Source organism: Octodon degus, unplaced genomic scaffold (genome assembly GCF_000260255.1).
Source record: "Octodon degus isolate 3935 unplaced genomic scaffold, OctDeg1.0 scaffold00017, whole genome shotgun sequence".
NCBI classification, from domain to species: Eukaryota; Metazoa; Chordata; class Mammalia; order Rodentia; family Octodontidae; genus Octodon; species Octodon degus.
The window spans coordinates 358,355-372,388 of record NW_004524593.1 but is presented as its reverse complement, the minus strand read 5'-3'; the positions used below and the strand labels follow the sequence as shown (position 1 = coordinate 372,388).

At 43.5% G+C, this 14,034-nt stretch overlaps 1 protein-coding gene across 1 annotated transcript in view; it reads left to right on the top strand.

The window, feature by feature from the left end:
- Brinp2 (BMP/retinoic acid inducible neural specific 2) overlaps nt 1-14,034 on the top strand; it is a 96,807-nt gene that overhangs the window by 39,417 nt on the left and 43,356 nt on the right. Inside the window, exon 2 of the mRNA XM_004626774.2 lies at nt 12,188-12,536. Coding sequence (XP_004626831.1) covers nt 12,265-12,536 — 272 coding nt within the window. The 5' untranslated portion in view covers nt 12,188-12,264. The remainder of the gene's footprint in view (nt 1-12,187; nt 12,537-14,034) is intronic.

Here is a 14,034-nt window from a genome sequence, read left to right as displayed (position 1 = left end):
CTTCCTTCCTTCCTTCCTTCCTTCCTTTCTTGTGGCCAGCTCAGTTCACCCAGAGGGAGGGGCTGGTGCAGCATGTGGTGCCGAGGATCCCACAGTCCCTGCATGCTTGCCTAAGCTTGCCTAAGCAGGTGTTTTAGATTGCTGAGCCATCTCTCTGACCCACATACTTTCTACTTATAGTCTCTCTCTCTCTCTCTCTCTCTCTCTCTCTCTCTCTCTCTCCCTCTCTCTCCAACTACTTCTCCATCTCCATTCCTCTGCCTGTGTGGTTGCACTCCTTTTATTACAGTCTGAAACATCTCTTGACATTGCCAAAGATCTTCAGGGAAAAAAAAAAAAAACCCTTTCTTCTCTTGCCAATGGAAAACCATGGAGTAAAATGGTTGGCTTTTTCTTCAGTAAATTCTGTTACTCAACAAGTTTAAGAAACAGAATAATGATATAGGCTAAAAGCAATCCTAGTTTTAATCAACAAATCCTCATTTGAGCCCCAGTGATGACTGAGTTGTGAAATTCTTGGTCACCACGGGGTTTTTTCTAATGGGACTTTGAGTAACAAAGTTTCTTAGGAGAGAATTTTAACAAAGGTTTTCACATAAATTTCTTTCAGATTAATCCAAATATTGCCTTCCAGTTTTTCTTCCACTTTGCCCTTGTTTTATGTTACATATATACAATATTCCATATTGAATAAATGAGTAGAAATTTATTAACTTTCCTAAAAGGAATAAAGTGGGAAAACTCTTAACACATTGCACAAAGGATTTCGTTTGTCAGAAATATCTTAGGAAATCAGTAGCAATTAGAATCAGAATTCCATGAGATTCTTCAGGAATACTCTAGTTTTTCACTGGGGCCCCAAACATTTTTGCACAAATCCACCAAATACTGCCCAAATCAATGAGATCTACTGTAGTCTGTAATCACATTTCTCGGTAGGAAAATCGGTGCTAAAGAGCTAAAGAGGAGCACAACAAATCAAATAAATACCAATACAGTGATCACATAAACTAAACATGTTCTACATAAATAAAACTCGCACCTCAGGACGGCGGTGAAGTCCTCACAAAAGCGAAGCACCCCTTGTTTGTGATCCATACCTGAGGGTGGGGCTTTCTGAGATCTGGCAGTGTAATGAGGGCTTTCCCACCCAGGGCTGCACAGCAATAAGCCTTTTCCACTTCAGACTGAGAACCTTCAGCAAACTCTTCCAGGGTGCTGAGTTTGGTAGATGAATACCTTCTGGTAACTTGCCATGATTAACATAGTAGCTTGCTAATATATGAGCTCTGGTTGGCACTAAAAATCAGTCTAAAGGAGCAGAGTGAATTGGCTTAAGAGCTAAAGAAAGAACTCAGGTTGATGGATCAGCTTGCTCCCTTCGGTAGGTCTTTGCAAACTACCAGGGGGATTCAGACCATTCTTTCAGAAAAGATGCCTGGAGGCCAACAATCTCAAAAGGTTGACTGTGATCTTGTGCTAAACCTCCAAACTGGCTTCCACCATCACCTCACACCTCCCCACTGCAGAGACCTTACTGTTACACCTCCTGTGTCCTTGCCCCAGCCCCACTGTTCACCACAGCTATCCACCAGGACCAGCCAGGGTAGGAGAGGCACCATCAGAAAAGAAAATGAAAAGGGAAAGAAGCATTTAGGAATAAGTTTCTTGGACCACATTACAAAAAGGAATAATGATTCTTTCTTAGAGTACTTATTGACATTCATTGAGCAGCATATAGTTTATTTTAGCTGGAGTTTGTGATGTAGCATCTATATTTAATTTTGCAAGCTGTCGGGCAACGCATATATTTACAAACACAGTCCCGGAAACAATGTGTTTTCTGGTCACATCTGCATCTGTAATATCTCGGGAGCTCTGTGCTCTTTGGCACCATGCAAGGCATTATCATTTTACATCCTGGTTGGTGCCAAGACCCAAATAGGGCAGAGTCTGGGCTAAAAGTTCAGATTCAATGACAGTCCTGGCAGAAAGCCAACAGCAAGAGAAAACAGTGAGAACTGCAGGTCAGGATGGAGAGTGGCTTGTCAGCGCCACCTCAGTCCTGCAGCCTGCACAGTGATGAGCAATTTCCATGTGATTGGCTTAGGTTTGTTTCAGTTTTGCAGGCCTTAACTATTCCATGTATTTACAGAGGTTCTGCTGCAAAGTGTGTTGGGCTTTAGCGATGGAAGTCACACTGCTGGGAGGAGACAGGGACAGAGAAAGACTCCTCTCTGGAATATGCAAGTAGCTGCTAGCAAAGGGTGTGGAGACTAAGCCAGCCTCAGGAGCAACCCAGGGAGCATGACTGGGTGTGCCCACTGGGAGAGCCAAATATCTTGGTTTGGGCAATGTTGGTAGCAGGACATCCAACACATTGACCGGGATACTTCAAGAGGACTGCTAGGTGGTAGCGCAGCTCAACATCAGGCCAACAGCAGGCAGTTCTTGGTGCTTTCCCTACACCAGGAGTAGAGAAGCTGACAGCATGAGGAGCCTGAAAAGGTAGAAGCTCCTTACAATTTAAATGGACATATGGCTGTGGGAGGAGTTCAAGGGATCTTGGGCACAGTCTTAGCTGGGCTTTGGCATATGATGGATGAGCATTGTAACTCGGGGGAACACAGGAAAGCAGCAATTGTGGGTTGCTCAACAGACTTAGACTGGGACACTGTATCTGACCTTAAAGGCTTTCAAATAGCACAAGGGTAACATCTGTCTTACTGACTGGCCATCTAACCAGGAGCCACAAGGTTTCCCACAAGCAGGAGTTCTAACTGCTTTCAGCTATTACGAGGGAAAGTGTTTAGGTATATCTTGTTGTCTATGCCAAGATTTTAGGTTTTCCTTCAACACACAGCAAAAGTCACCAAAAGCACCTAGAATAACCTCACTTGTCTGAAGCTCTTTTATGAAAATCTAGGACTATTAAGTTTGTAGATCATGCAGACTATACTAAGACTTTCTTGGAGATCACTACTGGTTTCTTTGCTTCTGAGTTTTATCCTCTATAAAATGGGTACAGCTCTACTAGACATGAGATGCTCCTCAGATTTCGAAGGGGTCACATCCAGACAAACCTATCAGGAGTTTAAAATAACATGTTGAAAATCCATTGAAGACACTTAACCTACCAAACATCACACTTTAGAAACAGAATGCATTTTAGAATATTGGTTGCCTAGCAGCAATGGAGAGTATCATCCTGTATGTCACTATCCTGGGACAAGATCAAAATTCAGACTTCAGTTCAAACGGACTAGGGGTACAGCTCAGTGGTAGAGAGCTTGCCAAGCATGTCAGAGGCCCTGGTTCAATTCTTAGCACTGAAATAATGAAAGGTTACTTTGTACTGAGTACATGTAGTTTTTGAAAACTAGTAAAGTAAAAATTGTCATAAAGAAGGATAGACTTCAATCATTTGCGGGCTAATAGAAGCACTTTGAGACCACGGTGCTAAATGCAATGAATCAGGCTCCCAGGCTTAAATATTGCATGATTTGTCTTATAAGTAAAACCCAAATTATAAATAAAGAATGAAACAAAAGATAGGTAATAAGGGATAGGGAGATAAATTTTGCATAAATGAGAAGAGGAAAGGAAAGGGATGAAGAAAGTACTGAGGTGTGTTGAGTGCATGTATCAATGCCTCGAAAGGAATGTGATCATTTGTACTACCAACATGTACTAATAAAAAAAAAATAGGTGGAACCATCCTTAAGTCAGGGAGGGCAACGATGTCAACTTTGTAGAATTTTGTGAGCATTGCAAGAGTTAATGCAAGGAAAACATTTAGGTCAGTGTCTGGAACATAATAATAAATATCTAATATATCAGAGGTGATTATAGTGGTAGCACTACAGCTCGTTTTATGTCTTCCACAGGCATATGCAGAGAGAAAGAACATGCTTGAGGTTTAGCACTGAGAGACCCAACTTCAGCTCCAGTTTCATTCTAAACCAGTGGCTAGACCTTGAATAACTCATTGTATGCCCTTGTCCATGTGTTCCCACTTGTATGATGTGAAGGGGATTTTTATCAGTGACTCAACTGCTAGTGGTATGAAAATTTCTGGAGAGTCAATAAAACTCAGTATATTCCAACCCAAGATCCATCATATTCTTCTTTCCTTCTTCCCTATTTTAATTCCATTCCCTGCCTCCCCCCACACCCACCTCCATGTAAACACCCCTTGGCTACTGGAAATCAATGGCCAGGTTACTTCCTGGTGAAAAACAGTCAGGGACCAGAAGCTGTAGAAGGAGAAAATAACCATGTTATCAACACAGAACATAACTTTGAAAGGCTTCTTGGAGAAAAAGGAGTCTGACAGACGTGATGGGCAGTTGTGGACACAGAGAGGAACAGCAGAAGTGAGGACAATGGCAAGCCCCAGAGTCAGATGTCTGGGAAATCAAGTGACCACAGAATGAAGGCAAAGGGTCCTGCATTGCTCCCACTCCCACAGGCATTTACTGTGAAGGACCAGTGAGGTCTCTTGGAGAGACCCTCATGGGCACTCACTCATGAGGGCATGGTGTGTCTTTACTTCACAGGTTTCAATTTTCTCACCTGGAAACAACATCCATAACAAACAGAAAAATCCACTATTGGGTGAGGTTGTTGCTGTAGGTTGTACCTCATTCTGACAACTCGTGTTGGCACAGTGGGAAAAGTAGCAGCAAACACACTTATACACTCATGTAATATTCATCACAGGCCAGGCAGTTTTTTTAAAAATTGTTTTTTTAGTTTTAAAGAGAATACAAAAAATAGTAAAAAAGAAAATAGAAACAATGCAGCATTTCACAAAACAAAATGATAGAAATTCTTTCTCATCCCAGTTGCTCCTTCCCTTTGAATACTTTCTTTCCTTTTTACAGTGTCCATTTTACCTTTCGGATCCTATTCTCTCTTTCAGGTTCTTATACTAGGGAAGCAATATGATGTTTAAGCATGTGGGTCTGATTTATTTCACTAGGAGCATGGTCTCTAGTTGCTTCCATTTATTTATAAAAGTTTTGAGTTCATCTTTTTAAGGGCTTTACAAATATTACCTCATTTAATCCCAACAACTCTGTAAAGTAGCAGGAATACTATCACTACTCCACTTTGGAGCAGCTGATGGGGAGGCCTGGGAGAGTGAGACAGATGGGTCCTTGGGCCACAAGGCTGCTGGGATTTGTTAAAGAAGGAGCATGATGAATAGAATTTTGAATAACTATTTTGTTCTGCAGGGAGATGAGGTTTGGAAGGCCTGGGAATGTGCAAGTCTTCATTTTAAGGTTCTGTTTGATCAGCAGCACCATCTTTCTGTTCTGGAGACCCCTTGACCTTGTTCAAGGCTTTGGGGCAAAGAGGTGTCCCTGTCCTTCATCCTCTGGCCCTGGCTTCATCCTTGTAGGTGCTGGGACAGCCTGTCAGTTAGATTGTCTGGCCCAAACAAGACCAAGGACACCTGGTAGACAAGTATTAAGTCTCAGCTAGTGACAGATGACTCTGTCCTTCCCAAGCAAGGGACTGGTTATCACCTAGAGAAACATATAAATTTGGAACTCCCATGGAATAGAGCCCAGGAGATCTAATGTCACTAGAGCTGCTGGTCTACATGCATTTTCTAGGTGTAGTGGTTGATACATTGTGTCAAATTGAGAAGTTTAGAAGTTTAATTAAATGACTCAGCAGGAAGCCAGGATTCTTAATTTGTAAACATCCTCATCCTGTGCAAGAAGAGGGCATGGACATTGTGTGAGTTCTACACCCCCAGCCCCAGGGTAGCCTGCTTATAATATGAAGAGCAGCTGCTGCCCTTCCCTTTGCGTTTCGCTGTTTTCTGCTGCCATGAACTGCGGCCCTCTTCCATGTGCCACTCTGCCTTGGAGGCAGCTGAGTATAGACTGAAACCTCCACAAACTGTGAGCTAAATTAACCTTTCCTTCCTTCACTTTGGGTGATGGGTATTTTGTCCTAGCAAGGAGTGAAAAGTAACTGAAACACTACGTGAAATGTTTTAAGCGTCTTGAAGGATGCTCAAGGTCTGTGTGCTGATCCTGCGTTGTGACTGCAAGGGTCTCATGTGCCCTGTCCACCAGATTTATTCTCACCACTGGGGACAGTCCATGTAATTGACGCTGTTTAATACTGATTGAATATTTGATGTATAGAGGCAAATGAAAATAAGAAAAGCTGAATTATTGGTCTCAGAATCAGAATATTCAAGCCCTAATTCTTTTGGCTCATGGAGTGTCCTCCAGAGAGCCTTTTGCCTCTCTGAGCCACCCCTCTAAAAGGTCTCCAATTAACGTAAGAACAAGTAGTAAACAGTAATTATGATTAGCGTTTGTCTTTGCATAAATAATCATCAATAATGTTGCCCTGATTCTATGCAATGAGGCTCTTCATAGCCTCACCAATTTTAAGTCATTTCCTGAGTATAGTGGGGTAATAAATCCATCGAACACAGCTTGCTGGTTCCATGCCAGTCCTGGCAGTGAAGCTGAGGGTCACATCATAGGTCCTGAAGATGACAGTGGTAACAGAAGTGCCATGCCTGCCTGGGTTCATATAAGGGAGGGATGGGAGCTGATGGTGCTCAATAGAGTGCAAACAGATGCATCTATCAGAGGAAAAGTGCCACGGTGCATTGGCAGTGGCAGACCAGTCCAACAAGGGGAAGGACCTGATCATGCATATGGGCTGGTGGTGCCCCACATATACCCTGGACCTTTACAATGTCCTATCATTTATATCTATTCTCTCTTCCTATGAAAAGGTTTTGCATGCAGATGCCAAGAACAAGTAATATTCCCATGATTTTTTTTTACAACATGGACACCCTCAGATTTACTCAAGAAAACATCTCCTCAATACAGCTGGTCAATTAACTACTTAAATGGCTTGAAAACTTATTTAATGTCACTGCCTAATCACTTTATGAAATGTCACTGCTCCAGAAGGCAAAAATATCTGCTTTATACCTCACTTCTCTTATGCTTCACTCTGAAACAGAGTTGGCTTTCAAAGGAGACCGAAATCCTAATGCCACATACATATTATATTTGCATAGAATTATGGAACTTCAGTGTTAGGTAGGATCCTGGGTACCATTTCACCTCCTAAAGCATTTTACTGATAACTGAAGAGAAGGTCTCAGCGGGAAGTCCCTTGCCTAAGAGTATCAGTTTATAGGTAACAAAACACTGTTTGCATAGTAAGTCATGTAGCATGTACAGGGAAGAGCAGCTAGACCTGGATCTGCTACCGAAGTATGACCCCTGTGCACTTTCCTTACCCAGACTCCGTGCTCCCACCTGCTCAAAGGGGTAATACTGTTATGCGTGCTTCATGAATGGTAATTATTACCCACATAGTAAATGACTTATGATAGTATTTATTGATTAAAAAGAAACATTAATCATTTTATTAGTTATAAACATACTCTTACGCTTAGCCATATACTTGATTTCTCCAGGAAATAACCCCTCTTTCTCCTCCTCAAACTCTATGTCTATTTTGTTTGCCAAGACTTAGTATGTTAGTAGCTGATGCCCTAAGCCCTAGTTGCTTTTGCTGTACCAAGTATGAGTAGAGATTGAAAATAATAGAACACAAGAGAACCCCCCCCACACACACACCAAGTCCTCAACTGCATAACAACTTCAGGGCAGTGGAGACACAATTCATATAAGCACGACCATTTTGAAGACATCACTGCCTACTTCTCATGTGACCTCCACTGTCCTTGCTTTTCTCTATTGATAAAACTGTGACCCATTTAATTCGTGGTTTAAAGAACAAATTTGAGCTGAAGCAGTCAGCCAAGGAAAACCCACAGCTTGTTTTACTTATTATACCTTTGATGCAAAGCCAATTTATTATTTGTCTAGGTGTAAAATTGCCTGCAGTATGGTGAAAGCAAAAGAAAACATTTGGCATTCCCAGGTGAATTTATAGTATTTTTCACTGGGGCGTGTGCTTTGCCCGTGCATTAGTAGACAAACTGTAACGTGGAGGGTTACTTGTACGATCAGCTTTAGGACAAGATGAGAAAAAGGAAGCACAAAGTGGAAGGTGCTAATTGCTTTATCCTCCTGAATTTTAGTGAGCCGACCAGGAGTTGTGAGAATTTGGACAGTTAAAATTTGCTTGACAGGTTGCAGTTAAAAATTCCTAGTGATATTATTGTAGAGCATAAACAGGAAATGGTCAAAAGCCATTTCTCTGCAAAACCTGATTTTCATACGACTGTCAACACAGCAATTATTTTGTCTTTTTTTTTCTTTTAAGGTGGAGGAACATGTTATAGGGAATTTTTTTGAAAGAAAGTTTTTAAACCTGTTTAAAACTTCTTTTTGAAAATGAGGCTTTTTTTTTAGTCAATATGTCTTCAGATCCTGAGGAAAAGCAATGAAGCGGAAAACGTGTGATTCCAAGGCCAGGTTTTTGAGAGGAGCAGCGAGCGCTGAATTCAGGCATTCTTGCTGCGCTCAGCAGACTTGGGCCAGCAATCAAAACTATTTGATTCTAAAGCTGATATTCCTATAACCAGGCAGGTTCCAGCACATTGTGAGCTCTGAAAACGCATAATTACAAACAAAGCCTAGCAAGCAGCACACTTAATATAGCTCGCTGCCTGCCTGGAGCACACAGCTCTTTCACTTACACATTCTCTCACCTGTCCTTAGGAGCCCTGGCTTGCCACCTTTCATGACAGCACCAAGGCAAGACAGGAAGTGGCCAGGAAAGGCCACATGTTGCTCCTGGCTCAACGTGACCCCTCGACAAATGGCATAGAATCGATGCATCAAACGTGTTGTAGGACAGTGGTGTGGAGGGATGGCAAAGCCTAACATGTACTCTCTGGCTTCAAAAGGATTCGTGACTCGGTAGGGAGAGTGTGGTGTGAAGGTCACGGGGGAAGATGATTACGCTCCCCCTGCTCAAGCAACTGCAGTGCTAGCTTCTTCTTCTCACTCGGAGAATTATAGCTCATCTTCCTCGGGCAGCATGAAGAGCTCCCCACACCCTAGGTCTAGGTAGAATGGGAGAGAATCTATTGAGTTGTCTTTAATGGATATGTCTTAATTCTCTATTGCTGTGCAACAAATTTCCACAGACTTAGGCACATAAAACAATACTGTTTATAGTCTCACAGTTTCTCGGGGTTGGGAGAAGCTGGAATACAAGTGGCTTGGGTTCTTTGCGCAGTGTCTCACCATACTGAAATCAAGGGGTGACCAGGGAACCAGCTCCCATGAGGTGCTAAGGGGCCTCTTCCAGGCTCACAGGTTGCTGGCCAATTTGCTTTTGTTGCAGCTATGTGACTGCAGTACCAATTTTCCTGCTAGGGGATTGGTCTCTGTAACTAGAAGTCACCTTCCATGCCTTGCCACACGAACCCAAAAAGGCAGCTCACAACACAATTGCTTGCTATCCTCCGGCTCAACTGGAGCTTACTATGTGACACTCACTGCCTTCTGAAGGTTGACCCGATTAGACCAGGCCCTCCCAGGACAATGGCACCCATAACATCTCTCACAGCCAGCACCAGTACCCGTTATTAATCTTCAGTTTCATCACAGTGTGCATTCAGCAGGGCTTAACTCAAAGTCATCAGCGAGTTCTCCGATCTTGAAGTGTTATCTTCTAGTCACTAGTGCTGCCCACACTTGAGGAGAAGGGACTGAGCAGGCTATGCAGCGGAGGACACGGGTGCTTGCTGAGGCACCTTGAGAGCCTCCTTCCACATGTCCTCTACCCATGACCAAGCACCAGGCTGTGTTTGCTGCCTTGTCCTCGGGGTCAAGTAACCACAGTCTTCCAGAGGATGACTCTTCTTTACCCTCCATCAATGTCTACAAAAATAGAACAGTGTTGTGTAAAAGGAATTAATCACGAATGATAGCGTTTCAGGCAATAGAACAAGTGCGTGCTTTTGTATTGTCAATGCCTCGCATAGTGTCTGATATTTAAGAGACCTCAATTTATGTTTCTTCAATAGATGAATATGTGAATGATTAAATGAGAAGCACTCTGAGCATCTTCATCAGAGGGAAGCCATATAAAAATGCCTTCTCTTTCTATGTGCAAGGATGAATCCTCTTCTTAGTTTTTAATCACTTTCCCCCTGGTGAAGCATGCTTGTTATGAAACACACGGGCATGTTTCTTGTTTCTATGATTTTATTTTTTTGTATTTAATTTTTTAATCCAAGTAGAACTAAGTTCTCAATATCATATATAATATATTTCATCTCTGCCCAATTAGTCTGTCAGACTTCTTTTATTATATACTGCCCTTATGTATAAGGTACACTATGTGAGCCAGAACTGCCTACTTTGATTATCAGAATTTTATCATGTTCTAAGATTCAAGAGGGCGAGTAGTGGCTCTTGACTTTTCTTTCAGCCCCTTTCCAGCCAGTTCATTAGATGAAGGTCTGTCTTACTCCCGTAGCAGCTCGGGCAGCACAGTGGTCTTTGGCAAAGTCTGAACATGATTTAGCTTTATATGTTACTTCTGTGTCTTCCCAGCTCAACATCTCTGGGTCATACTGAAATGGAAACTTTGAATAATACTTCCTGTATAACAAACTTATCATGCAAACAGAGGCATCTCCAACGAATCACCCAGCATGGAGTAGGTATCAATAGCTACCAGCTGGAAGGGAGGAACAACTGACTCTCCTACCACTCATGCTTCTGTGCCTGTACCCTCTCAAGTACGGACTAGAGAAAGCAACCTGCAGGAAGACTGTGGCTCAGTCTCTCAGATTCAGGACAACTCTGAGGCTGCGTGTGCCATGGTTCATTTGGCTGTTACCTCTGTGTAGCCCCTTTAGAGTTCTGCTTGATCCTGGGAAAGTCTGGAGGTTCTATGAGTTGAAACTTTCTGCAGGCTCCCCCAGGAACTCTGGAAAGGGGTATGAATCAGGTGATGAGACCCACTTTGCCCATGGCTACAGCAGTCTTGAAGGGCCAGGGAGTTAACACCCTTGCCTCATGCCAAGGGAGCCTGTTTCTGCACTTTTGCAGCCTGAGAAAGTCCTCAAGCCATGAATTCCAGGTCCTGGGAACTGGAGTCACTCTGGCACACACTGCTGAGATATGGTGAGGGGTCATGGGCAGAACTCTAACAGCATGTGCTAGAAATTAAAAACTGAGGAGATTGTCATAATTCCAGGAAGCTCCACCATATTGAACAATCCCTTGCATCAGCCTAGAGGCTGATAAAGGTGACCATCTTCAGACAAAGTGCAGGTACTTGAAATCAGAGGCCTGTGGTGAGTCACAGGTAGTGAGGAGTTGTGAAGATCACTCTCCTTTCCTGGCATCTACTCTCTGACTCAGTACTCAGAGTGTTCATTCACTCATTCATTCATTCAGAAAGAGTGTTTGAAAGCCTCCTCTGCCCCTTTGGGAGGCAGGATAGAGGATGCAACAGTGAGGGATGGCCCCACCTGATGGAGCTTTGAGGCTACACAGTGAGGAAGGAGTCCGGAGGAAATCTTGATCTTCTGACATCTGCTCTGATGATTGCATGTCTTTCAATAGAGTATGGACCAATGTCTAACACAGCAGAGGCCATAGGCATTGCCCTGTAGGCTTTGCTATTTTTTCCAAAGCCACTGTAAACTCAGAGAGACAATCAGTTTGCCCAAGTCCATCCAGCTTTATAGCAGCAAAGGGATGTGACTACTTCTCTGCTCTATAATTCTCCATAGGAAAATTGGGCTGCTACTTGCTTTAATGGAAGCTCCTAGGGATAATGCTTGGTCTTATGGGATTATGGAAACGTATTGAAAGGTTCTAAGAGAAACAGAAATAGATGGTGCTGAGTTAGTCGATGTAGGAAAGCAATATAGCATAAAGGTCAAGCGCCAGACACTCCGAGTTCAAATTTTGGTTTTACTGCTTGACAGCTAAGGGAACTCAAGCACCTGTCTTAATCTCTTTAATCTCTACCTTCTCACCTATCAAATGTTAATGTTGCCTCAAAGATTTTTTTTTTTGAAGAAATAAATAAAATTATGTACCTAGAGTGCTTAGCTCAATACCCAGGACCTTGTTATATGACCAGGATAAAGGATTTCCAATGGACCCCGCCCTGTTATGTCTATGCCACAGAGAGGCCCATAGGATAAGAGCAGGATGCCTAGCTGACATCTCCTTTTGGACTTTTCCAGTTCTGGAGCCCTGGAGGAGCAGCACTGAGGCAGAGAGCGTGGCAAGAGAATGAAGAAACCAACTGCCTGGGGGAAGCATGAGGTGGCAGTGTGGCACTCAGCTTAGAGGGCTTTGGCTGGCAGCAGCCCCATGGGCAGCCCTGCTGGCACTGGCCCTGCCCAGTTGGGTGCTGGCTGTCTCAGCCACAGTAGCTGCTGCAGGAGTCCCTGAGCAGCATGCCTCCTCAGCTGGCCAGCCACCCCTGGACTGGCTGCTCACAGACCGAGGACCCTTCCACCGTGCGCAGGAGTATGCTGACTTCATGGAGCGGTACCGCCAGGGGTTCACCACCAGGTACAGGATCTACAGGTGAGTGTGCTCTTCCCTGGATGGTGAGACAAGTGCTTCCCTTGGAAGCCAAGCTGGGCAGGCTGTGCCCGCATGACCCAACTCTTCCACTGTCAAGCCAGGCAGGATGCCCTCAAACTAAACTACAGCTGAAAGCCTGAGGAGCACCAGGCAGGGAGGAGAAGCCTGCCATGTTGGCGTTTTAAAACAGAAAGACAAAAACACATACAAGCTGAAAAACTCGCTGATGCCTCCTGGGGAACTTAGCAAAAATGGTTTCTATTTATAGGTTGTGCTGCTTATAAATTGAGGACAATTCAGGCAACTTGGAGTCAATGTGTGGCCTATGCTGCTGTAGGAGGTCAGAGTCAAATGCTGAGGCTGGGTTTTAACTAATGGGTTAGATATTTTTATGAGTTGTAATTAGACATGCAAATGAAGGAAAGGAAGCTCTAGCACCTGCTTTCTAGGCCCAGGGAGGTCCATGGGGTCAGGGTTGGGCCTCTCTCACCCTTGTCCATGCCACAAGCTCAGCTGACCTTGTGCAAGGATGTGGGCTCTACCTTCCTGGCTTGTAAGGCTCATCTCCAAGAGCCTCAGTGTGAAAGTCAAACTTGTGAATCTTGCCTTTTGTTTCTGGTGTGGCTAAGTCACACATGTTCCTGGCTGCTGGACCAGCACCCCCACAGTAGACAATTCCTCCAGGTCCTCAGCCTGTGTGACCCAGCAAGGCTTGGGGTCTCCCAGGTATACACCAAATTTCAAACATTACCTAATTCCTTAGCCTACTTGCCCATTTGTTGCCTACCCCTTTCCTTTTTCACTTTATCTGGATAAGGTAGGTCTTTAGATATAACTTGAACTTCAGTACATTTTGTCTCTTTCCAAGGACATTTCTTTTTTAATTATAAATTAGTTTCTAATGGAGAAAATATAAAAAGACACAAAAAGAAATGAAAATGCAAAATCACCCATTCTTTTTAGCATGGAGAGATTGCTATTGTTAACATTTTGGCATGTCCCATGAAGATACTGTTTTTGGATCTCTTGGTAGACTTTGCATGGCTTATGCAAATCACCTCATTTAATTCTTCCAACAGCCCTTTGTTGGAAGAATAGTTATTCTCTTTTCACCAGTGAGGAATCTGAAAGCCAGAGAGCTGAGAAACTTGTGGAAGAGCACACAGCTAGTACTTCGCATTAACTCTCAACAAGTGAACCTTTAGAATCTGAGTTCTTATACTAAAGAACATTTGCGCTATCTGTAGTACCCATGCAACCTGTTTAGGCTAGCATGGGGCTGAAAAAAGGTTTGGGAGCTCCCTGAGTGGAAGATGCCTGAATGACAAGACGGACAGTTTTATAGAGGCCACTCACCTGGTTTACAATTCCTGCAGGTGGATGCAGACAGAAAGGAAGATCGTGTATCAGGGGTCGGTATATCACAGGGCAAAGGCCACATCAAAATTGGGAAGAGTCTGCTTGACTCTCCTTTCTGGCCTTTCCCCTATGCTTAGTT